The sequence below is a fragment of the Nyctibius grandis genome, chromosome Z, assembly GCF_013368605.1.
Source record: "Nyctibius grandis isolate bNycGra1 chromosome Z, bNycGra1.pri, whole genome shotgun sequence".
In the NCBI taxonomy this organism is placed as follows: domain Eukaryota; kingdom Metazoa; phylum Chordata; class Aves; order Nyctibiiformes; family Nyctibiidae; genus Nyctibius; species Nyctibius grandis.
In genome coordinates this window covers 78,159,804-78,184,703 of record NC_090695.1, presented here as the reverse complement: position 1 = coordinate 78,184,703, position 24,900 = coordinate 78,159,804, and the positions used below count along the sequence as shown (strand labels likewise).

General features: G+C 40.2%; 2 protein-coding genes across 6 annotated transcripts in view; one reads left to right on the top strand and one right to left on the bottom strand.

Moving 5' to 3' along the window:
• Nucleotides 1-506, bottom strand: part of SKIC3 (SKI3 subunit of superkiller complex) — a 53,041-nt gene extending 52,535 nt beyond the window's left edge. For both annotated transcript variants that reach the window (XM_068423117.1, XM_068423118.1), the window contains exon 1: nt 387-506. The gene's annotated coding sequence lies outside the window, so the exon portion shown is untranslated. The remainder of the gene's footprint in view (nt 1-386) is intronic.
• Nucleotides 507-1,755: 1,249 nt separating this feature from the next.
• On the top strand, nt 1,756-24,383 carry ARSK (arylsulfatase family member K). Of its 4 annotated transcripts, none has more exons than XM_068422757.1 (9): nt 1,756-1,890; nt 5,144-5,273; nt 7,262-7,421; nt 13,911-14,193; nt 17,370-17,541; nt 18,960-19,184; nt 20,411-20,515; nt 22,102-22,326; nt 22,412-24,383. In XM_068422757.1, exons 1-9 carry the CDS (start codon nt 1,756-1,758, stop codon nt 22,684-22,686), a joined length of 1,710 nt encoding a protein of 569 aa, XP_068278858.1. In that variant the 3' UTR covers nt 22,687-24,383. The 4 variants fall into 4 exon arrangements, with proteins under 4 accessions (XP_068278858.1, XP_068278859.1, XP_068278862.1 ...); XM_068422761.1 differs by lacking the exon at nt 1,756-1,890 and adding an exon at nt 3,659-3,729; XM_068422758.1 differs by lacking the exon at nt 20,411-20,515.
• Nucleotides 24,384-24,900: the final 517 nt, after the last annotated feature.

Genomic DNA, 24,900 nt, shown 5'->3' with positions numbered 1-24,900 from the left:
TCACACACGCTTAGACAGACCCTGCTCCCGACTGCTGCTGTATAGCGACAAAGAATGAGCATTTCAAGACACATCCAAGAGGCATTCATGCTTTTGAAGTCTGACATAATCATGCACTATTTTGATACATATGGTAAATATTTTGCCTCAAATTAACTTTAGAGACACCACAGTCAAAACTGTCTAACTGGGATGAGGCTGAGAAACAACGCTGCTGGACAAAAAATACGGAAAAACAAAAAAGCCTTTTAGCGGATGAAAAGCAAAAGATAGAGAATAGATAAAGGGCCTAGAGAGAAATTAGTAATGAAAGGACAAAGGAAGAGAGCAGATTTCAAATATTCCCTTGGAGCCTGAAAAAAAACGAAGAAAACTGTCAAACTTACATTGCTCAACAGCTCCCGGAGATAAATTTGTTTCCTAGGAGGGCACAGACCCCTCGATCATCACAAACACACCGCCCCGCTGACACTGCCGAGCCTGAGCTCCATTTTCACCTACACAGACAAGAGACACCACGTCAGCGCCAAACCGGACACCTCGGGGGCGGTCGGCCCCGCAGCCGCGCCCCGCGGCGAGAGACGCCCAGGCCGGGCCGCGGGCGGGCCCGGTGCCCGCGGGCCGCGTGGGGACGCGGCTCCGCGCCTGTCGTCCCTCCGAGCGCGGCCCCTCGCCCCGCGGCAGGCCGGGCCGCCAGCCGTCCCGGCGGCGGAAGACACGACGGACCGAGCCGAGCCGAGCCGGGCCGAGCCGAGCCGTCACCGCCCCCCCCGCTTCACCTTCAACCTCCACCGCCGTCGCCGGCCGCGCGCATGCGCAGTGCACGTCAGCCCTCCGATTCGCCCCCCCAGCCGCCATTTTGCTTCGGGCACTGTGGGAGATGTAGTTCATAGAACCGTAGAGCCGTAGAATCGCTTTGGTTGTAAAGGACCTTTAAGATCACCGAGTCCAGTCATTAACCTAACCAAGCCCGCCACTAAACCATGTCCCTAAGCACCACATTTACACGGCATTTACACCGTCCCTCCAGGGACGGTGACTCCACCACTTCCCGGGAAGCCTGTTCTAATGCTTGATAACCCTTCCAGTGAAGAAATTTTTCGTGATATCCAATCTAAACCTCCCCTGGCGCAACTTCAGGCTAATTCCTCTCGTCCTATCACTTGTTACCTGGGAGAAGAGGCTGACCCCCCACTTCGCTACAACCTCCTTTCAGGTAGTTGTAGACAGCGATCAGGTCTCCCCTCAGCCTCCTTTTCTCCAGACTAAACACCCCCAGGTCCCTCAGCCGCTCCTCATCACACTTGTTCTCTAGACCCTTCACCAGCTCCGTTGGCCTTCTCTGGACTCGCTCCAGCACCTCGATGTCTTTCTTGTAGTGAGGCGCCCAAAACTGAACACGGTATTCGAGGTGCGACCTCACCAGTGCCGGGTACAGAGGGACGATCCCTTCCCTAGTCTTGCTGGCCACGCTATTTCTGATACACGCCAGGATGCTGTTGGCCTTCTTTGCCACCTGGGCACACTGCTGGCTCATATTCAGCCAGCCATCAACCAGCATCCCCAGGTCCTTTTCCACCAGGCAGCTTTCCAGCCACTCTTCCCCCAGCCTGTAGCAGTACGTGGGGTCGTTGTGCCCCTGAGTTGGTGCCTCCCGCCGCCCCGGGGCACGCTGGGAGCTGTAGTCGCGGCGTGGCTCGGCTGCGGGGCTGCCGCTCGCCCGTCTCCGGGAGAGGGGGTCACGGCGCCGGGGCGATGCGGGGCGGCGGGCCGCTGGGGCGGGCCGGGCTGGCGCTGCTCCTCATGGCCGCCGCGCCCTGGGCGGGGGCAAGGCCGCGGCCCGGGGGCCAGCCGCGGCCCAGCGTGGTGCTGGTGGCCTGCGACTCCCTGGTGAGTGTCCGGCGCGAGGTGGCAGGCCGGGGGCGCGGGGCCGGGCCGCCGCACGGGTGAGGGAGGGCGGGAGAGCGGCGGTGGCTGCTCGCAGGCCTTGGCCTGAGTGGGAGCTCCGAGGCTGGGGCAGCGTGGGCTTTGCGTGGCTCTGGCCAGGCCACAACCGCAGGCCTGCGGAAACAGGGCTGGTTTTTGTTCTCCATCACCTCCCCGGGATGGAGGGCTTGCTTGGGACGATGGGGCAGGCCTCCCGTGTCGCAGGGACGTGGGGCAGCGTTTGTTAACTAAACCAAACTTGCCGTTCTTCCCAGGAGTGTGCTCCATGTTTTGATCAGGTGCATTATAGTAGTCAGAAACTCCTGCATAGGTGGTTCCCGCGGTCAGCTGTGGCACCTACAGCTTGTCACCACAGCTTGAGACTGGGGAGGGAAGGGGGGGAGGGGGAGAACGCCAGCAGGACGCTGGGGCAGGGCAGCAATTAACAGAACAGACCTGGTGTGTAAAATGAATGCGCTTCTCTTGTCTTGAAAAGCAAGAAGGAAAGGAAGGTCACTAAACCCTGTTGTTGTTGCCGTTGTAAATCCTAAGAATGTTAGGTCTCCACAACAGATGAAATGGAGAAGTTCTGTAATCACAGGTGAAATGACTGAGTTAAGCTGTTGGGCATCATTGATTTACTCAGACTTTTATTAGGTATAACAAATCACAGAATCCTAGAATCACAGAATGGTTTGGGTTGGAAGGGACCTTAAAGATCATCTAGTTCCAACCCCTCTGCCACAGGCAGGGACACCTTCCACTAGACCAGGTTGCTCCAAGCCCCATCCAACCTGGCCTTGAACACTGCCAGGGAGGGGGCAGCCACAGCTTCTCTGGGCAACCTGTTCCAGTGTCTCACCACACTCACAGGAAAGAATTTCTTCCTAATATCTAATCTAAATCTACCCTCTTTCAGTTTAAAACCATGCCCCCTCGTCCTGTCACTACATGCCCTTGTAAAAAGTCCCTCTCCTGCTTTCCTGTAACCCCTTCAGGTACTGGAAGGATTCTAGAAGGTCTCCTCAGAGCCTTCTCTTCTCCAGGCTGAACAGCCCCAACTCTCTCAGCCTTTCGTCATAGGACAGGTGCTCCAGCCCTCTGATCATCCTCATGGCCCTCCTATGGACTCGCTCCAACAACTCCATGTCATTCTTATGTTGCGGGCCCCAGAGCTGGACACAGTACTGCAGGTGGAGTGTCACGAGAGCGGAGTAAAGGGGCAGAATTACCTCCCTCGCCCTGCTGGCCACGTTGCTTTTGATGCAGCCCAGGACACGGTTGGCCTTCTGGGCTGCAAGCGCATATTGCCAGCTCATGTTGAGCTTCCCGTCAACCATCACCCCCAAGTCCTTCTCCTCGGGGCTGCTCTCAATCCATTTTCTGCCCAGCCTGTATTTGTGCTTGGGATTGCCTCAACCCACATGCAAGACCTTGCACTTGGCCTTGTTGAATTTCATGCGGTTTGCACTGGCCGTTACAATAAACTTGTCAGATTATCTACAGCTAAAATGATAAAGGAACCAGTAGGTGTGTTTTTATAAATTTCTAGTGGCTTTATTACTGTGATATATTGATACATTTGTTTTAACTCCCAGACAGGTAGAAGAGAAGAGGTGGGTTTTTTTTCATTCACAAATACTAAGTGTATTTCCTTGCTTACAGCTAAAGACAGCACATTTTTCACCCTTTTCTCACCATGCTACCTATTGAATATTAAGAGAAAGCAACTCCCATGATTCACTGTTGGTCATATCTGCTGATTTTTGGTTATGATTCAGCAGGAGCAAAGTGGTCACTCAGGTGAATATTTTCTGTTGAACAGGTAATATCTCACTAAATTGTTTTCAAGACTTCTCACCTAAGAAAAAAAAATTACAGTAAAAGCCTCAGTGCCATTTTGTACTTAATGTCATGTGATGATGACTGTTAGCTTCAGCAGACACCAAGAACCCATTGTGCCAAGTGAGGCTTGCTCAATGTATGGTGCATGAAGCATTTTTTGTAGGCTGCTGATGCTGGTAGGCTGTGTGTGGATACAAAGAAGTTACTGCAGGGTTACAAGCAATCACATACCAGCTGTTTTGCTGTGGTTTCTCATATAGGGACTATTCTCACTTAATGATTTAAGGTAACATTGTCTATGTATGGATTAGAGGTAAGAATTTGCGTGCTGGCATTTATTATGCAGAGACTGATGTGGTGGTTTGTTCATTGTCTTTGGAACAAATGATCCAGGAGCTGGTGAATTTTTAACTGGAGTTTGATGCACTCTCCTGGCTTTCTTGTTTACCTGCTTACATGCTCTTGCAAACTCAATGCTATGCAAAACACAACTTCTAAGCTACGCATGCTTTAAGGTGTTTGTGATTCTGTCACAAATCTAGAGGAGGGTTATTCACATGCCTACATCTGAGTAATGTCTCTGGGAGATCTATTAAAACTGTGCAGATGGACTGCCAACGGCCTCTCCACCAAATTGCTGACCAATAAGGCTGGGGCTGGGTTGAGACATCTTACTGAACCAAGGAAAGACATACAAGTGACAGGAAAAGACAGTGACCTGAAACAGGGCAGTCTACATGAAACCTGGTTTCACGTCATTATAATTTTGTACAGTAAAAGTTCTGATTCCAAATTTTGAGTCTTCTTAAAGTTAACGGTTAAAAACTCTAGCTAAAGAAATAGGTAAAGTGAAGGATCAATAAAGTATCAAAAGGGAACCATTGCAGACAACATTTCAGTGGGAGAATAGCCTTCCTTCAGCTTGCTGATCGCTTTTCCAGTCTGTAGTTTAAAACAAGTTCACAGAGATGTGGTGTTGATAAACCTTTAAAAAGAGGAAAAGGATGAGGGATCAGTTCTGGCTTCACAGAAATATGTACCAGTGAACGCACCTGCATCGAGACTCAGGCTGACTCCTTTTCGTCTTTCACCCTGCCTGTCGCTGTTGAATGTGTCATGGTAGGACCCTACTGCAAGAATTGAAGCTTAGAATATTTATCTTACATTATCAGTTATCTTTTACATTACACTTTTTCATAAGTAATCCACTTTATATTGATCTAATTAAAGCTTCTCAACACTTTTATTTTCCATACCTGAATAGAATTGGCAACATTAGAGTAATACAAGTTCAAGGTAACACACCTATGAATTAATGCAGCCAGTAGTATGGGTTAATGCTGTTTATATACTGTTCTCTGTTTGATTGTAGGATGGGCGCTTGACATTTTATCCAGGAAATCTGACTGTGGATTTGCCTTTCATAAATTTTATGAAAAGATATGGCACTGTCTTTCTCAATGCCTATACCAATTCTCCAATTTGTTGTCCTTCCCGCGCAGGTAGGACCAAGCAAAACCTCAGATAAGCACTTGCACGTGTCAATTTAAATATGTGGTGAAGATGGGAAATTTCAAAGGATTTAATTTTGGGGGATTGGTTTTGTTTTTCAATAAGACCCAATTTTTTTAGTTTGTGCCTGAATTTATACAGTATTCTCATGTTTGATCTGTTTCTCTTTCTGTTTCTCATGCTTCTTCCTTTCTTTTTTTTTTTTGTTCTCCATTTTCCAGCTATGTGTGAGCTCCCAAATCTGTTTGCAAACTCCACTGAAGCTTTCGTATTTTTAAAAAAACTTCAGGATTTGTACAGAAATTGTCAGTTTGTCTGTTGCAGAGCTGAAGCTGCATTCAGAACTACTCTCGCTTTCCAATACAAAGTTAATAAATCTCTGTCCTGTTCTCAGGAAAAAGTATTAAATAATAACAGCTGAATTAATTCGTGGCTGTTAGCCCTGCCTTCTGATGACATTTATTCCAAACACACTGTTAAGTACATAATGTATCCTTCAGTAGCTTTAATTGAATACTTCAATATTTTTCTTTACTTACTGCAATCATTGTCCTGTGTGCAATTTCACACTTGCAGAAGTTGCTGAGAAGTTAGAAGGAAGCTATATTCTTTTGAATCAAAGGTTACATCTTAAAACATTTCTAGCCCTTGCAATTGCTGCAAAGCCCCTGCAGAGGTGATGTAAAAGAAAGGGAGATCCTCCTTTCTCTCAAGTGTACATTGGAAAAAGCAACCTGTCCTGACTGCAGCAGGCACAGGCTGTCAAATTCAGTGTTAGTGTTTAGTATTTCATTTATTGATAATCTAGTCCCCTTTTCTGTTTCTCAAGGTCACATTTTAAGTGAGTGAGATTACATGAACATGCCATCAGCCTTGTTTTCTTTTTCTTTATTTTTGAGTCTTTCAGCCAGTCTTTGTTGCTGAGAACAATAATCTTGTGTTAGATTATTTAATTTCAAGAAGTTTTGTGAAAATAGCAGCTAGTGCTTCCAGTGAGGAAGAGGCTGCATGATGAATTCAACAATTCATCAATTCTGTTGAGCATTTGAGGCGGTCCATCAACATCACAAGTGTAGCTCTGAACCAGCGGGACATCTATTGTTTAGCCAGTAGCCTGGAAACCTGCGAGGAACTGAGGGTACATCTGTTGTGGAGAAGTCAAGGATGATACTGAAAGAGGTGGTGGGAAGGAGGAGTTTGAGATGGGGAAAGTAGGAGTATTGCCATGGTATGGGGTTGGGGTTGAGACACTGTGCTTCCAGGGTTTTTCCATTGCTTATAGAAGAGCTTAGTTTCGTTTTAAGACTCCCTTTGACTCTAAATTTGCATTGGGTGGAGTAAACAATTCTCGACAAGCTGCAAAGTAACACAGGAATTTGCTAATAAAAACTTGCCTTATAGTTCTTTTGCAACTCTTCCTTTGGTTTCATTTCTTCTTGGCCTCTTCTTTAATAATCTCATGTTGTTTCTACAGCTGGTGGTGAAGTAGATTACCTAAAAAAGATAAAACTGAGGGCATATAGTATGTATAAAAATAATATACTCTTAATTCCCTCCAGAAACTTTAAATTCACATTAAAATCTAACTGAAGTAAGGGGAGATGATATTCTGGAAGACATGTAAATACCTGACGGTTTCATCAGGATCTGTACTACCATGGCATTTTCTTTTTGCAATCAATAGGAGTATTTTGTGATCTACAGAAAACCTTGATTTAATGATTGCATAGCGCCTGGAAAGATGGAACCTTCTGCGATTCTGGGGATTATTTTAGTAAATGTTGTTATTCGTATTGATGTTGAAAATAAGATTTGAAAGAGTAATACTTTGTATCCCGTGCTCTATTGAATCACAATGTGGACATTTTACCTCTAAAATAATGAGAAGATTGATCCCTTCTCAAGTATGTTCAACTTACATTTAGATAGGAAATACCACTTACTCGTCAAAAAAAATTATATCTTTTTTTTCCCCCAGCTATGTGGAGTGGTCTTTTCACTCATTTAACAGAATCTTGGAATAACTTCAAAGGTCTAGATCCAGAATATGTAACGTGGATGGATCTCATGGAGAAGCACGGCTACCGCACACAGAAGTTTGGGAAATTGGACTATACTTCTGGACATCATTCAGTAAGGTGATCAAATAGATCCTCCTGCTATGAAATGGACAGGAGGGAATAAATCATGTAATGGTCTGGCAAGTGGTTTCTGTCTCTAGTTGAAAAGGTAGTAGCTTTAATTTAAGAGAAGTTGTGTTAGGAACCTAGCAGGGGTCTCTGTCCGGCAACTTTACGCAGAAAGCAAGCATATCCCATGCAGATGCACTTTGGCTTCTACCTGTAGCTGGAAGGTGAATATCAAGACTGTGGTTTTGCCCAACATGAATGAAGGTTATTTTTGATCATTGATATTGCCCCCTAAGTGAAATTCATAAATCATTTTGCCTCGCCTTGAGACTTCGTGGCTTGATTATACTAGCAGTGTAGGAAAAGCTGAACAAAGAAACATATTTGATAACACTTGAATATGAAATCTACCATCACAAAACATGAGGGGTTTTTTTTTGAAGGCCATATGTTTTCACAAACTTGTGCTGTAAAGCTTTCTTAAAAAAAAACGTAACTAGAATTACAGCAATTTATGAAAAACACTTAAACATTTAGAGACTAACTGCATTATGTTCAAAAAGTAATAAGCATAATGTGTCTGGACAGTTGAGACAAAATATGGTGTCTTCTTTCTGTGTAGTTTTTATGAAGATGCGCTATCTCCCTGGTTAATAATGATGTCCATTGTTGAAATAATAATAGAGTAGCTTTTTCTTTGATATTAAACAGGTTAGAGTTACTTAAAATTTCCTCACTTCCCTCACTCTGAGGGAATTCTGAGCAATCAGAAGTTGAAAAGTCACATTAGTAAAGTTAATAGTATGTTACATGTCAACACTGCTTTTTATCTACAAAATACTTTATAAATAGATCCACTTCAGAATTTGGCCAAAGTAATAATTACGTCTCCAGTTTAAGACTATCAAAAAATAAAAGAAAGCTTTTTTCTCTTTTTCCATATACCAGTTCTATACTGAAAGTAAAAGATTATTCAAATACAGACCTACAGCAAAAACTTCATCTTTCTTTACTTTACCAGACAGTGTACATATTTGTGTACTACTGATGCTTCCCACTTGTCTCTGTCTGCAGCTCTTCTTAGTAATTTAGCATCTGACTATGAACACATGGGTGTTCAACCTGTGGTCTTTTGCTCTGAATTTTTTTCTCTGAAGACTTCATTATTCTGCATTATTCTTGAAACTTTTTTTTTTTCTAGTAAGAAACAAGTACTTGTACGAAGTACTAAAAAATCATCTGCTATAGTATTATTCTGATTCTTTGTGCTTGCTTGTATGAATGTTGGGAAGATTTCCTCTCTGGCAAGGAACACGATTAAGATGAACGCTTACAGATGTTTGTATTATTGTAGTGTAGAGATGGTTTGTTGTGACTGCCTCAGGCATTCACGCTTTTCAAAAGAGTGTAGTCTTAACAGTGTGCTGTGAAGTGCCAGTAACAGACCATTCTTTGAGAAAGCAAAGGATCAGATTTTGTTCTATGTGATGGAGCAAGATAGAAATTATTCTGTGGGTGCATCATTCTTAAGCATTTCTAGAACAGATTTTCAGTAAGTTAAAATTACTCTGAAAAATGAAAGTTATCTGCAGTATACATATAACAGAATCACTGTTGTGCAGAGAAAATTCTCTTGCCTAATGGTATACAGTATGTGCTCACCCTGCCCTTCACTGAGATAGATGAAATGTTTCATAACATTGAAATCTGTTTATCTCTAATCTAAAGTCACTCCAGGTTTAAAGAAGAGCAGCTCTAAGTAATTCCAGAAGTTGCTGGCTGTTCATATGATAATTGGAACGCAAAGGTGGCACTGAAAAAAGGTCGGTTGCATACAAATGTCTGGATTACGGATGTCTTGCTTTCATTTCCCTGAGCTGAAGACCATAGGTGAATTCTGGCTTCAGTACAAAGGCCTTCACATGGGGAGTGCAAAGCTAAACAAACAGATAGTCCTCAATTCTCAAATAAATTTTATTGTGTAGGAATTAATGCAAAGAAGACCTTAATGTGAGACTAAACATAAGAGGAATATAATTTTTATGTTGCTTAACTTTCTAAGTTGGTAAACTCTGCCAACTCACAATCTCATAACCACAAACATACTCACAAATACTAAGATTCGTGTTCAGGTAGCCTGAACAGGATTGCTGGCATGTGATAGGGCAAGGGATGTCATCTGATGAGGTCTTTCCTATTTTTCTGTTGATTGGCAATGATAAAATGACATTTTGCATATCTATTTTACACTCTTTAGGAGTGAAAATTTGCTATGATGTGATACTTTGCCTTGAAATCTTGCTTACTTTGGTCTTCAGGAACATTAGGCAAATAGCTTTTTTGTTTCCTTATTGTGGCTATCTTGTTGTATTCTGGTTTTCTGTTGGAATGACAGAAAGAGGAACGGCACACAGAGCGCACAACGACCTGGTTGCCATCCTGCTATCAGGATGCTGCTGACAAATCATCTGTATGGTGATCTTAACACTGACAGCCCCTTCTTCAGTACTGACCTGTTTTGCTGATGTCATTCATGTTCTTGGCTATCGATGCATGCCATTGCTTTAACCTTGTTCTCATACTTATTTTGTCTGGTACTTTCACATTTGAATTGTTCTATTGATACCATTCTAAATAATTTTGTTACAAGTCTCCACAGATGAGAAATAAATTAAGACTATTCAGGGTTTTGCAAAACTGTAGCAGCACCAGTATCAGTGCAGTTACAGTCATGTACGCTGATTTTTCTTATTCTGCCATGTATAGATTCATCTACTTTAGTGACAGGGTTCAAATCTCACAAACAGAAATTACGATGTAACCATATAATCACGTTTCCATAGCTCCTGGTCCCATGAGGCTGAATTCTTAGGCACTTCAAAAATAACAGAAAAATACGGTGAAGTCTATGGTGTTGCAGTTTTTAATTACGTTTTTGTTCTAGGCCTTTGTCCTACATTTTCACCTGGTGCAAATTTTTGATGTTTTTTCTAACCTTCCCTTCAGTGAGAGTTTAAGATCTGTACTTAGCAAGATCAAGCCCTTATTTTATTTAAATAAGTGTGGGTAGGGGTGGAGAATAAACGAAAATAAACACGTGGTTTGTTTCCCTTTCTATGCCTACACAAGAGGAATTTGAAAATGCCAGTTTACACAGTTTTTAATTCAAAAAATGAAAACTGCAAATACAATTCCTCAGTCAGAGAAAAATGTACATCTCGTTCCTAGCATGGCATCTGTGCAGACATTTAAAAACCCTAAGTAGCCAATTAAGTAATCTATAAATAGTGTAGAAGAGTTATAACAAAGGTTCCTGTTTATTGTGGAGATAATTAAAATGTCCTGCTGGTTTAATTTCTTGTTAAAAACGACCCCAGTGAAAGGATAGAGAACAGTTCACCTAACACAAGATTCAGGAGGCAGTAGAAACTTTTCTTAAGCACATATGTTGTTTCTTTAAACAACAAAACCACTACTGCTCCCTGATCTCATATTTACCTAATAAAAAAAGAATTAACTTTTCTGCTGCAACATGTAAGTTTTGTGATATAAATTGATTCTGCTTTGTCCTAATCTATTGCAAATAGTGCACTGCTAACACAAATCATCTCCGTAACTATGAAGTTTACATATCTTAAAAATACAAGTACATAGTGAAATATACTAAGTATTGATTTGAATGTGACTTACTTATAAGGTAATTATTCATACCTGTGAATTAATGAGTTTTGAGGAAGAAGGCTTCTAGGAAGTGCATACAAAGAAATACACACTAACAAAAAGAACTGGATCTTCACCCTCGGGGCTGTTGAATACGTGAAGCCTCTGCTTCCTGTCAAAATGACTCCAGGTGTCCTTTTGAATGTTGATGGCTGTCTTCACTTAAAATTTAAAATAGATGTAGTTACTGACTGTCATGTAATTACTTTCACTTGGGTTAATAATGATGCTAGTTCATTAAGCTTTATTTTCAATGTTGCATTGTTGCATTCCCATCCTTTGTTTATCGGCTTTTTTTTCCATTGTTACAATTGCTGGAGTACTGTCTGCTAGCAAAGGAGATATGATCCCCCTTCATTCCCATTGAAAGTGTTGAAAATTGAAATTAATTTCTGAAGCTTTTAAATAATTATCTGTCAAATCCTTGCTCTTTCCTTTTAAATTCAAGCTTTGCATCTAGTATTGCCCTCTTTTTCAACTTTTCACCTGGCTTTTTGAAGATTCTTATTTTGGCATATCTTGTTCTCCTCTCTGCCTGAGGATTAGCTTTGCTCTTGGATGTGTCAAAACATCTCCTTTGTTGCTCCAGAATGTGGAAAGGGTCTGACGTGGGATTTTGGGGGTCTTTTTTGAGTTTTGAGCGTTTTGTTTTTGGTTTTTTTTTTAACTTGATCCTAACCTCAAACTGATTGGATAGTCAGACTGGCCTATGGCCTACATAATAAATTTTCTGTGTAAGTCAGTATTATGACATTAGATGCAATTTGACACATCCACATGATCACCCAGTCCTTTACCGTCATTTCATTTTAATGTTTATGAAATGTGCCTTCTCTATAGGCCATCTAGCTATCTTCATTTGTTCTAAGTAATTTGGGTAAGCCTGTTTACCTTGAAAGTGTGACCCTAAACAAGGAGTTAAAACAATAAAAAAAATGGTTCTTACAGATAATTCTGAATAGGTTTCCTGGAGGTTAAAGTGCACTGGTAAAATTCCTATGGGGACAAAACTCGTTAGATGTTCTTTAAACAATAATAATGCTGCGTTTTGATGAAAGTACATGATCAAACCTTGAGCAGTTTCATATTTTCTTTTATCATTTCTTTGGTTATAACGAGATTGCTATGAACAAAATGAAGATTAGTCAAGGGCTTAAATGGGCTGTTTCCTCCCAACCCTTGTTTATGGCAGTTGAGGTGTCATTCACTTTGGCAAAGAAACAAGGACATCTGCAGCTCAGATTTCTGAGTGTTTTAGAGAGGCAACGATTGTTATGATAGTAGAAAATCTGTTCCAAAAATATTTTATCATTAAAGTCTTGTCTTTTTTTCCCCTTCCTGCTTTTTCTACGCTCTTCTCCTCTGCTATTCCATTTTCTTGATAGCATTTATCTACTAATATCAAAAGCAAGTGTACAAAATAAATCATTCTTACAGATTTTCATTGTAAGTGATAGTGTTTAAAAATGTTGTAATAGTAAAATCCCAAACCAGAACCTTGCTGCAGCCTCTCCAGGCAAGTTATTTCCCACAGGACTTTTTCAAATAACAGAAATCTAAGGCCCTCTTTACCAGATGTCAGGGTTTAAAGCTGGGCCGGCTATTAAACCTGTGGCAGACGCTCTCTGTTAACCCTCCCCCCCGCCACCCGAAGGGAAAGGGAAAGGGAAAAGGGAGAGAGACTTACGGGTTGGAAAGTTAAAACAGTTTTAATAAACTATAATAATCAAAAAGAGTATAATAATAATATTGGAATAATCAAATATATACAAATACATACAAAACCAAGATCGAGCTCCCCCGATGTCGGCCACGTCCCCACCGGCACTGCAGGGCAGGCTCCGGGAAGGCCCAGGCTGGGCCCAGCGACGGTCGGGAACTGGATTCAGGGATGCACGGATCGGGATCGGGGGCAGCAGGAAAACGGACAGAGTCCTCCTTGGACACTGGCCAAAGGCTCAAGCCGCAGAAGCAGCCCGAAGCAGCAGCAGCACCCAAACACAGCAGAGGAAGCAAGGGAAGGCAGAAGGGGAAAGAGAAGGGGCGAGACCCTCGTGATCCCCCCGCTTTATACTGCGAATGGCGTTTATGGGATGGAATACCCTCGTTGGTCAGTTTTGGGTCACCTGCCCTGTCCGCTCCTCCCTGCAGGTGCAACCCCCCTTCGGCTCTTCACTCGTAAGCAGTGAGGAATTCAGCAGTGACCTTGGTTTCTCTAAGACTAAGTACAGCAAGAGCCTTTCTGCATAACATCCCTACCGGTGCCTCAGTGATAACTACAAACTTTGAGTGTTATCAGTCCTAGAAGCAGACACTGTCTGCAAAACATGCAGTTAGTTGCAGAAAGTGCAGCTACTTAGAAGAGACTTAGCTGAAAGTAAAAATCACTGAAAGGAAAATCGGCCTGGTTTAGGCCAAACCAGGACACCAGATAAATAGTATGTGAATCCATGCCAGAATGGGGAGCACGGTCAACAAGATGGAGATGCTATTTCTAAATATTATTTTGTCAATGTGAGAAGAACCATTCTGGCATGAAGGTATAATAAATAAGAAAGAAGATTCAGAAGCAGAATAAAATGGCTAAAGCTGTGAGTATAAAATAGATACACAATAGCTATTGAATAACAATTCTCCTTTATGTAGAAATTACAAATATATTGCAGCTACAAGTATAGGGAAGTTCTTCAGGAATATTTTTACTTAATTCTTTTTACTTGGAGGAAAAGTGAAGAAAACATTTTCCACTGAGTATGTATTTTGTGTATATCTTTTCAGCAACCGTGTGGAAGCCTGGACTAGAGATGTTGACTTCCTGCTCCGGCAAGAAGGGAGACCCATGGTAAAGCTTACTGGTGACAGGAAGCATGTGAGAGTGATGGAAGCAGATTGGCGGAATACTGATAAAGCAGTAAATTGGATAAAAGAAGAAGTCATTAACCTTACTCAACCATTTGTTCTTTACTTGGGCCTAAATTTACCACACCCATATCCATCACCCTACATGGGAGAAAATTTTGGATCCTCTACATTTTTAACATCTCCCTATTGGCTTGAAAAGGTATGTGGAGATGAAATTTAAATACAAATTTATTTATAACTACTTATTATGAACAGTATTTTATTCATCATGTGATTTTTCAAGTCAGACTCGGTTTTGATATTTCAGTACACAGTAAGAAAGTACTTGGATGAGATGTTAGGTTTCTGATGTAAGGCTAAGCAAACAGAAGTGAAAAATTTCTCCCTGTTATAGGAAAGGGTTTGTTAGAAGTAGTCACTGAATCAATAAAGAAATTTTGAGTACAATGGCTAGAAACACATTAAAGGGACAATGGAATAGTTGCTATACTTAGCTGTAATTTTTTTTCAGTAATGTTCTGAAGTTCGTTGTTTATAACGTTCTGTATTGTCCTTGTTATAAATGATGCTATATGTAATCATTGAGTTTCATAGTGAGAGATTGACTTTTCTTACAATATGATCCTAGAACGTGAAGTAGTAAGACACAGCAGAAGCCTCTCTTTTCTGTTAACTTCTTTCTGTGCTACTGTAGCTTTTCAATGTTTTTAGAATGCAGAAAAGTCCCATTATGTCCATATATGGACATAACACACGCAGATAGCACTCCATTCCAAAGAAGAAGTAAATATTTCTTCTCTCTCGTGTGGTCTCCAGGTGCCATTATCTGTCATAAAAATATAAATGGGTTACAACAGCTTTCACTGCGTAAAGGCATTAAGATTCTCTGCAGCTGAAGAACTGAGAATTAGGTTTGAGAAGACTTTATGCTTACTTCAAAAAAAACCATACTCAATTTACATAACTCATTTGGCCTTTTCTACTGGGGAACGGCAAAATCTCTTTATCTAGGTACAATAAAAACACAAACACTTAGGAAAAAGGATATACAAATGAAAGTCAAGAGACGTGAATTTCTTTGTAATATTGAGGGTTGTGGGTTGTTCTAGGAATGGTGAGAAGTTTGTGGGGAGAGGAAGAGCATGGGAAAAAACCCTTCATTTGCAAAAAGCAAGATCTAGCTTGGATATTAAGGAAGACTTTCTAGGTGCTAATTGCTAGGTTAGACATGTGTTGAGAAGTGGGGGTACGTTTTTTCAAGTTACAGACAGTTATAACATCTCTGCCAAGTTTTTGTCATCCTTAATCCAGTTAGAGTACTTAAACTCCATAGTTTGCTGAGGTCCTTTCCACCAGTACATATACATACTCAGTTATGTGAACCACATATTAGCATTTATTGACTACTGGCCGATTCTTCTGGAACGTATCTGTGTTCTGGCCACGGAAGAAGCAGTCTTTGAAAATGACAGAGATAATCTCATGAAGAAGTTTGAGTGCATAGATGAAGAACTTGATTTAAATGGTATGTTTACTGGGGAGCTAATACAGATCGGAGTATCAACACAGCATGTTTATGAAACCTTGTGTTGCTAAGCAGATGGTCCTCTGCGTTTTGCACAAGCTGGCACTTTTTCAGGGCATGTGCATTCTTTCCTGGCTATGAATTACAACCAACAGACAAAGGATTTGTGAATCCTTAAAACTAAGTTGTGGGCCTGTAGAAAAGTGTTCAGTCTTCTGACAAATCCTGGATGGAGAGAGACACTTTTTGCTCCCATTATATCTTAAGCAACTAATAAATACCATTTGAGGAGTCTAAAATGTGGCTTTGTGTAGCCAAGGACTTTCAGCAATAGGAAGACGACTGAAGCAGTTGTCTGCTATTATTTTATCTTCCATGATTTCTTCTTGCAGCCCATTTTCTATAAGGCCTAAGGAAACTTAAGTTTTGGTACATCTGTTTGGCTATTACAAAGCTGAGTTTTATCCCTGTGGATACTTTTAACTCTTGCTGTCTTACCAACTGTTTAGATGACTTAATACATCTGCTAGGTAACTCAAGAGAGAATATTGACTGTTGTGGGAGGTGGACCTTTGTGGGTATTGGAACACATGGCCATAACAGCACTGGTGGTCCAAGATCTACCATGTGCTCAAGAGACAGACACTACGGTGGTAGCTCCCCAGACAGCTCTTAGTTACCCACGCCACACTTGGGGCAAAACCAAATTGGGTTCAGCAGAGATTGATGCTTAAATTGTTAGACCAATAAACAGGGATGTCATGCTTCTAGGGACACCTTTGATCTAATCACTTTTGTGCTGCATGGAGCTCCTTGGACAGTAAGTGTCCCAGTTATTTTATCAGGAACCAGAGCTGCCCATGTTTGGGGCCAGCCCAGGAGTGAAGCTGTGGCTGCAGCCTTTGGGACATGCTGCACAGGCACCGGAGTTGCTATGCCGTAATCTAGGCCTCAGCTCTTTTTATTAGAGATTTTCAGAGGTAAATGAGAGCAACAGGTGAGGTTTTATTTAATAAATGTAAGATTGGCATACTGAGATTACATCTTCTCTGCTTTGTGCTCAAAGTCTACAATATAGAAGTAATTAACTGTTAAATGCAGCACACTTAAGGGAATGCTTACAAGTGTGACTGCCTAGGCTAAATGTGTATGTCAAACTTTGAGGGTCTAAAGCTGGTACTGCAGCACACAATATCTGTGACCATACCAGGTTGAATATACAAATCCAGCATTATTTGTAATTGATTGGCTCCTACTTTTTAGTTTCAAGCTACTCTTACACTTCTTTATAACTAAATGGATTGACATCTGTAGAAACAAATAGAAAAATATTAGGAAATTGGACTAAAGCTGTGAATTCTTTTTACCAAGTTGTCAAGACTTGTCATCCACTGTCTGGGAGACCTTACCAGACTAAGTACATTTCTGTATTGTTCTGTAGGCTCACATAACACCGAATCTTTTTGATATATGTAGTTTATTGTTATCCTATAGTTAATGACACACTATACCAATACTTCTGTACTTAGCTAGAGTACAGTTCTAGAAGATTGTTCTGTGGTATCTCTCTTAAAAAAAAGATATAAGATAGTAAAGCACATACTTCTGGCTCCTAGCCTTAGTTTCTAACTGATTTTTATAGCTGTCTTTTAAAATGACTTGATACCTGTGGAGGCAGAGGGGAAGTATGGAGGAGGTAGCAGCACCATGTAACAGATAAGCAGCTGGTGTTCCCTGGACCACAAACTGAGAACTGTGAATTTATGCTAAAAAGTTTTAAATTAAATATGTTTTTAAAAAACTTATTTAATTCAGTTGCTAAAATAATGTTAATTTCCTCTTATTTTTAGGTAGCTTATGAAACTATTAAAATACCCAAGTGGTCTTCTCTTTCAGAGATGCATCCAGTAGACTATTACTCATCTTACACCAAGAATTGCACAGGAGAGTTTACAAAGCAAGAAGTAAGAAATATTAGAGCATTTTATTATGCTATGTGTGCAGAGACAGATGCCATGCTGGGTAGGTAATGTTTCATTATACAGTGGGTTTTCTTGGTCCGATATTTTTAAGAAAATTCTGAGAGGGCTGGTCTACTGGAAAAAAAACCCTCACAATACAGATCTGGGAGTAGGTCACATGGATGTTGCTCAGTCAGTCTATATGGTAAATAACTGTATAGCTTTTAAGGCTATTGCAAGGTGAATTCAGAGCACTCTGAGAAGTGCTCAGAAACACCAGTCAGAGACCCTGTAAAAGCCCCATAACTGCAGCAAAACATTGTTTGACCCATGTTCAAGAGGAACTAAATACTCTTTGATTAAGTTCAAACTGAAATAATGGAAACGGTTGTGAAGGGGACCGACCAGCAAAGCAAAGCTGCAAGGAAAGATAAATTTTAGGCTATAAGGAGTTTCCTTGGAGATTGATTTCAAATGCATAGACTGGATGACAACTATTACTCATAAACAGTAAGGTTACCTTTGAAGTCTCCCTTAGCAGCATAGTATTGAAAGTTAAGAAGAAGGAAAAAAAAAACCTAATTAGGCATTCAGAGTTCTTCTTGCTTTGCAGTGAGGTCTACATACATAAAAATTACAATGCAAATTGGTCTTCATTTACTGTATTTTAATTTGAAAAGTGACCATGGAAGAGCAAGAATTTCATTGCATTCTAATACAAAATTCATGAATAAATACGCTGATTTTTTTATCAATGTTAGAATGATAAAGTAATTTAAAAGACACAGAATTACTCTTCCATATTTTATGAAATAATTGATTAACAGGAGCCTGACAGTTTTAGGGAATGAAAGTATTGCAAAGTGTCTTCACTTAATTTGGTAATGTATTTTAAGTTTTTAACTAGTCTGTTTAAGCAAGAATCATCTTAGTGTTTTAACGTAAAAGATGTGTAAGTGCTTTTCTTCATTACTGACTTCATTGATCTTGGCCCTGTCTTTGTTGCACAAATGTATGTGCAGGGGTCTGCTGTGGGGATATAGGCACAGAAAGGAGAGACTTCCACTGATTGTGTGTAAGGTGGATACTGTCAAGAGTCCTTTACTCTAAATGTAGTGTCAGGGCTTCTGCTGACCTGTTTTACTTCTGTTGAAATAATGATTATTAGTTACTCTAGAAATTAAACAAAACTGACGATAGCAGAAACACAGCTTGTCCTGTGGTGCATCCTTGCCTTGTGAAACTTCATGGTCGTTGTTCAGTGCCCTCCACACTTCTTTGGGAGCCAGAGCCCTGCAACTCATTGATGACTCTACATTATTCTGGGCTGAGCACTTTGGGCTCTGCCTTCTGTGGCACAGAGAGGAGTTTCCAGCCCTCTGTCTAGGATTCCTTGGGGTTTGCATGCTGCTTTGCAGGTACAGAAGTTGGAAGGAGTATTTTGAAGGTATCCTTTTCAGTATCTTTTTCTTTTTGCAGGTGAGATTATTTCAGCTCTGAGAGATACTGGGCTTCTTAAAACAACAATCGTCATATTCACTGCAGATCATGGAGAACTTGCTCTGGAACACCGGCAGTTCTATAAAATGAGCATGTATGAAGGAAGTTCCCATGTTCCTCTTTTAGTTATGGGGCCAGGAGTAAAAGAACAGCAGCGAGTGCCAAATGTGGTATCTCTCGTGGATATGTATCCTACTATGCTTGGTGAGTTAAGTAATTTCAAATGAAAATTTTTTTCCCAGTTACTATTACTGTTGCGTATTTATATTATAGTCAGAATTACGTCTCCACTTTGTGAGGCAATGTAGTAACACAGCAGGAGATAATGTATCTGTGGAGCATACATACGGACTTAATATAAAATACAAAAAGTTGATGGAAAAATTAAATGAGCTGATGATGTTCCTTATTAGTGTCACTGTCACTGTCATCAACACAATTACAGTGAATGATTATATATAGGATTATTTGTTATTAAAAAGGGTGATAAAAAACAATCAGATGCATTTTAGATATGAATAATCCTTGCTATCTTTTATACCTAACAGTTTACTATAGAAATTACAGTGTAAATGCATCCAGAGATGAGATTATACCTGAAAGGATGGCAACCGTATCAAAGGATTGTCCTGTATGAAGGGTCACGTGGAAGAAAAGTGATAAAGACTTTGTATTTGAAATATACAATTGATCTGGGCAAGCATAGTAAGACAATGGATATCCATTCTTAGCTTCTTAGATATGGGAATACTCATTATGGGACAGAGAATCAAATAAAAAGGACTGACATCAAATTACTTACAGATGGAAATTACTTTTAAGAGTGAATTTTTGATCAGTTGCCTGTGATAAAGCAAGCAAGAGATGAATCTCATTGGAACTAAACTTTAGGTGGAGTTGCCATTCTAGGCTTTATCTGGGATCTGTTAGGCTACCAATCAGAAAAATGTTCTTTTCAAGGCAGTCTGCAAAGCTCACTATTGAAGAAGCATCACGTGTATGCTGCAGTTGCCTGGGAGGATGTGGGGCAGTAGATGAAACTGTACTTCTATCAGTAAAAGCCAGTGAAAAATCCTTTTCTATATTGTTTTAAGTTGATTCTCTAAAAACAGAAGATATTTGTCTGCCTGTCTCTTCTTAAAACTTTTGAACCAGTTATCCAATTGAAAATAGAATATAATTTGAGTAACTTTCTCTTGCAAATTCTGATATCAAATCTTTTCTATATGCAAAGTAATCTGCATTAGATATGGTTCTTATATAAGTTGTGGTATCATATGTAAAGAGTTAAAAATCTCTTTTTTTCTTCCTTGTGCCTTTTCCCCAAATAACATAATTGGTCAGGTGGTTTAACATCCTTCCTTCTTGTTCCTCCTTTTTTTTGTTCCCAGACCTTTGTGTTTATAAATCCTTTCCTTCTGTTCTGGCAGTTCCCTTTTCCTGTAATCTGAATGTCAAAAAAAGGCAGATACGCCAAGATGAATGTGAAAACATGAAGAATCATCTCTGTCACCTATTATCTCTTCAGGCTGCATGTACTGCTGACTAGTGAGGAAACGAATTTCAAGTCTTTTTTCATGATAAATGTAATCCCTTTGCGTTGTCTCAGAACAGTAACCTCTCTTAAGACACCATCCAAATGCTTTGCTCAATACTTCCTCCTTTACTGACTTTGAGATTAGGTGCACCCTATAGCAAGCGTGGTACAGATGTTTTGATTCCAGCAGAATCTGTGTGGTACTGATAATTCAGCCAGGAGTGCAACAGCTCTTCCGTTTTTTTTAACTAGGTGTAGCATAAGCTTTCCTCCAGACAGCACTGACTTTGTTGGTCTGGAGGGAAGTACCTACAGACCTCTGTTGGAAAAGCAGGAGCTACTGAACTTGCAAGCCTGGAGCATTCTTTGCATGTGGAAAATGCAGTTACTGCAGTTAATAGCATTAGTGGTTTGGGATGACAGAAGAGGAAGGCCTATATGCCTTTTTCATTTGTTCAAATGTAGTATGTATTTGTTCAAGTTTTTAGCCTCCACACTGGAACCTGCTGGGTTTACAGGTCTTCTTAGTGCTTAGTCAAATGCTGTCCTTCTTATTGACTAGAGGAAGAGCTACAGATTAATGACAGGTATATATGCTCTAGAAACAGAGGAGAAAAAGGAAGATATGTGCTGATGAAGGAAAAAGTCACCTATGGGCAATCTGTATGCACCTAGTATCACCACTTGGCCTAGAACAGAGGGTAAACTACTACCACAGAGCTCTGTGAAATGGAAAGTGCTGAATTTTGAATGACTATATGGTATGTTCAGTAGGGTGATTAAAAATAGCAGTACTGTCCTACCCTGTTTTTAGGACATGCTGAAGTTTATGGGATTCCTAGCTGTGTTTTTCAGAATGTGTCTGAGAGATCTTTGCAGCCTCTGAGTATTGACCTGATCTTCAGGAGCTAGAGGCACTTGTGATCTAAGATGATACTGAGGAGATTATTCAAGTTACAGCATCTTCTGGGGGCCATCTAGTAGGCTATAGAGTCATCCAGTGTTTTCTGTATGTGTACTGTATTGATACCACCTGATACCATCTTTATCTCCAGCGCTGCCTGAGAAGCAAGTGTCCCTGTTCCTCAGTTTCCCTACCAGTTGTAGGTGATAACCATAATGGCCACTTTTTGTAAAGTTTTCTGTAATCCACTGATGAAGAATGCTAGATAGCGGCTTAGCACCATTATTATCAAATAAATTAATGGTTAGACCGTGTTGGATATGGAGCTTTTAGAGTCTCTATAAGGAAGGGTATAAAACCATGATTTAAAAAAATATGAAAGCACTGCCTGTCACCGGAGGCTACTGCAATCAGTTTTAACAAGTATCTGTTAAAGATTGACTTAGATATAGCTGATACTGCTTCTGATCAAGATGGTGGGCAGCTGACTTTGGCAAGTTCCTTAAGGTTTTTTTATTATTTGTGTATTTTAGGGTTGCTGTGTTCTACAAAGAGAATAATTAGGAATGCATGTTTTATTACTGAAATAGAATTTATGTTCAGACACCTGTAGCATTACGTTAGGCTTTTTTAATCACGGTAACTGCAGCAGCATTTTGACTTTGTATGTCTTTGCTTAGATATAGCAAGAATTCCTGTCCCGCAGAACCTCAGTGGATATTCTCTTATACCACTGCTACGTGGAAAGGCTGAAAATGAAGTGTCACCCAGGAGGCCTCGGCCCTCGTGGGTGTTGAGTGAGTTCCACGGATGCAACGTGAATTCTTCCACATACATGCTTCGAACTGGCAAATGGAAATACATCGCGTACTCAGATGGCCGTTCAGTACTTCCACAGCTGTTTGGTATGTTACAACTTTTATGTCCTAACTAAGTCATTAATTTACTTAAATGCCAATTGGCTCTTAACTGACTTTTTGTTTGTTCCAGACCTTACTGCCGATCCAGATGAGCTAACAAACGTTGCCATAAAATTCCCAGTAACTGTACATTCTTTGGACAAAATGCTCCGCTCTATTGTGAACTATCCAAAGGTTTCTGCTTCTGTTCAGGAGTATAACAAAAGGCAGTTTATCAGTTGGAAACAAAGTTTGGGTCAGAATTACTCAAATGTTGTTGCCAACCTTAGGTGGCATCAAGACTGGTTAAAGGAACCAAAAAAATATGAGAATGCAATTGACAAGTGGCTTGGTCAAAGTAAGTAAATAAAAACAACCTAGATTTAAGGTGACTGAGGATATGAAAACATTCTGTATTTGTAATACTATGCTGTATTTCAACTGTTAGAATTAGTCTTATATAAGCTATTGAAAGCAAAGATGCCCAACAATTACCTCTTTGTGTTAGAAAGCCAAAAGCATTTTATATAACTAGCCAGCACAACAAATCTAGGCTTTTACATGTTATAAGTCTGTAATACGTAAGTATACATAGGAAGGATAGTACATAAGTACTAATTGCGTGTATGGAATATTTAGCTTGTTGCAAAAATGCAGAGTATTAAGCATTAGGACTCAAAAGGAATTTCCATTTCTAAGGACAGACTAAAGCAAGGATTATAAAACGTAGTGTAGTGTAGTGAAATGTGCTGGAGCCCACTTTCCATCAAGATGGATTTTAAGTCCACAATGAATACACATTCATCCGCCTCAGAGAAGCTATAGCAGTTAAAATACAATCAAAAAGTTAACAACTAGTACCAGTCTGAACGTAGATGCAGTTTATTCAAGTACTTACTATGTCAGCATTCCTGTTTTATATATGATTCACTCTCCATCTTTTCAAGATCTGACTTCTGACCTCTTGCTTTTGGATCTGGTACTTACCACTCCTTGCTCTTTAAAAGTTCATAATATGCATCAGCTACTAATTGAAAGTGTGTGCAAGTGAAGAGGAATCTGGGCTCTGGTCACCATTGGAAATTAAAAAACAAACCAAAACAAACCAACAAACCCCTCTGACCGAACCTGTGAGTAGGGCAGTCCTCTGAAAAGTCTGCTGTGATTTGCATAGTGTAAGATGAAAGCTGCTTGGATAAATCTCCATTGTGCAGTTAGATTCTGCAGGTAAATGTTTTAGCATGCATCAAAAAGTGGAGAACTGGAACCTGCAATGTACACAAAGGAGATGCAATTGAAGCTTGCAGAACAAGTTAACATAAAAATACTATTTTACATTTTTCCAGGGATGTGATAAAAAAACAAAGCGGTTTTGGAAGAAGGTAAGATTTAGCTAGTAACTCGTCTGCTTAAGGAGAAACATAATTGTAGCAGCACTTAATGTTTGCTTATTCTTGAACACAGTGGTTGCTGCTATAGTAACAATTCAGGATGACATTATACTTCATACCTAAATGCTTTCTGGAATTCATAATGAAATATTCAGCAGTAGCAGTAAGCTAGTAAAAATAAACATGAAAAATACATGTATTTTCTGATGGCTAAGCACTCCACATGCATTTTGTAAATGACTTACCATGCTAGAATTAGGTACATATTCATGAAAGTTTTAGCTGTTTTATATTTTTATGTCCATAGAACATTATGGCTAACCTATACTGCTTACTGCTATGGTAGCACTTTTTCCTTTCTTTTATTTTTTTTGTGGGCAAGGAACAAATTATTAGTTTAAAAAAACCTTCAAATGCTATAGCACATGTCAGTATAATTCTTGCTAAAATGAGTTCAGATAGTGATGAAATCATTTAAACAAAGAACACATCTTAGCAGTGTAATGTAAACTGGCTGCATAAGCAGAGAAAGTAACTATATCCATCTCAAGGCTCATTCAAGTGGGGAAAAGAATAAATAAATTTATCACTTTCCAGAGGTCTAGACAGAATGCCGAATACCGTACAATATATGGTACAGAATGTAGTGAAATAAAATTATGGAGAACTGGATGTGTTTTGTGTGTGTGCTTTTTCTTAATAACTGTTTAAAGAAATTACTAGAAAATGCTTAAATAAATTACTAGGCAAAGTTGTATTTTGTCAGTTCTGTGGACAGTGCTTTCTTTAAAGACATGAGCTTTTAAGATATACTTCTTTGTAAGTGTTAGGCTTACAAAAGTGCAGTTCGTGATACTCTGTGAAATGGAAAAACAAATTGGAAAACCAAACTTCTTACGGTATTTCCTTGCAACAACTTCTTGTATCACAGACTGTCCAAAGCAGCCCAGTGCACAGCGTCAGGTTTGCAGATAATGCAGGAAACTCCGGGAACGTGCCAGCTCGCAAAGCAGAGCTACAGTGTCAGGAGGTAGGAATGCTCCCTCCCAAGGTGATTCTGTGGTGTGAGCCAACCAGCAGCAGACTGGGATCAGATCCTAAGTCAGTACATCTAGTCCAGTACTTCTTTTTCTATCCAGTCTTCTTAAAATGCAGAAAACATTGACTTGTTTGTTAAAAGCAAAACTTT

Bases quoted from the DNA above. Each gene is read 5' to 3' on its own strand.
- ARSK (XM_068422757.1), top strand. From the start codon at position 1,756: ATGCGGGGCGGCGGGCCGCTGGGGCGGGCCGGGCTGGCGCTGCTCCTC. The intron at 14,194-17,369 runs GTATGTGGAGAT...TCTTATTTTTAG, and splicing joins CTCCCTATTGGCTTGAAAAG to GTAGCTTATGAAACTATTAA. The intron at 17,542-18,959 runs GTAGGTAATGTT...TTCTTTTTGCAG, and splicing joins AGAGACAGATGCCATGCTGG to GTGAGATTATTTCAGCTCTG.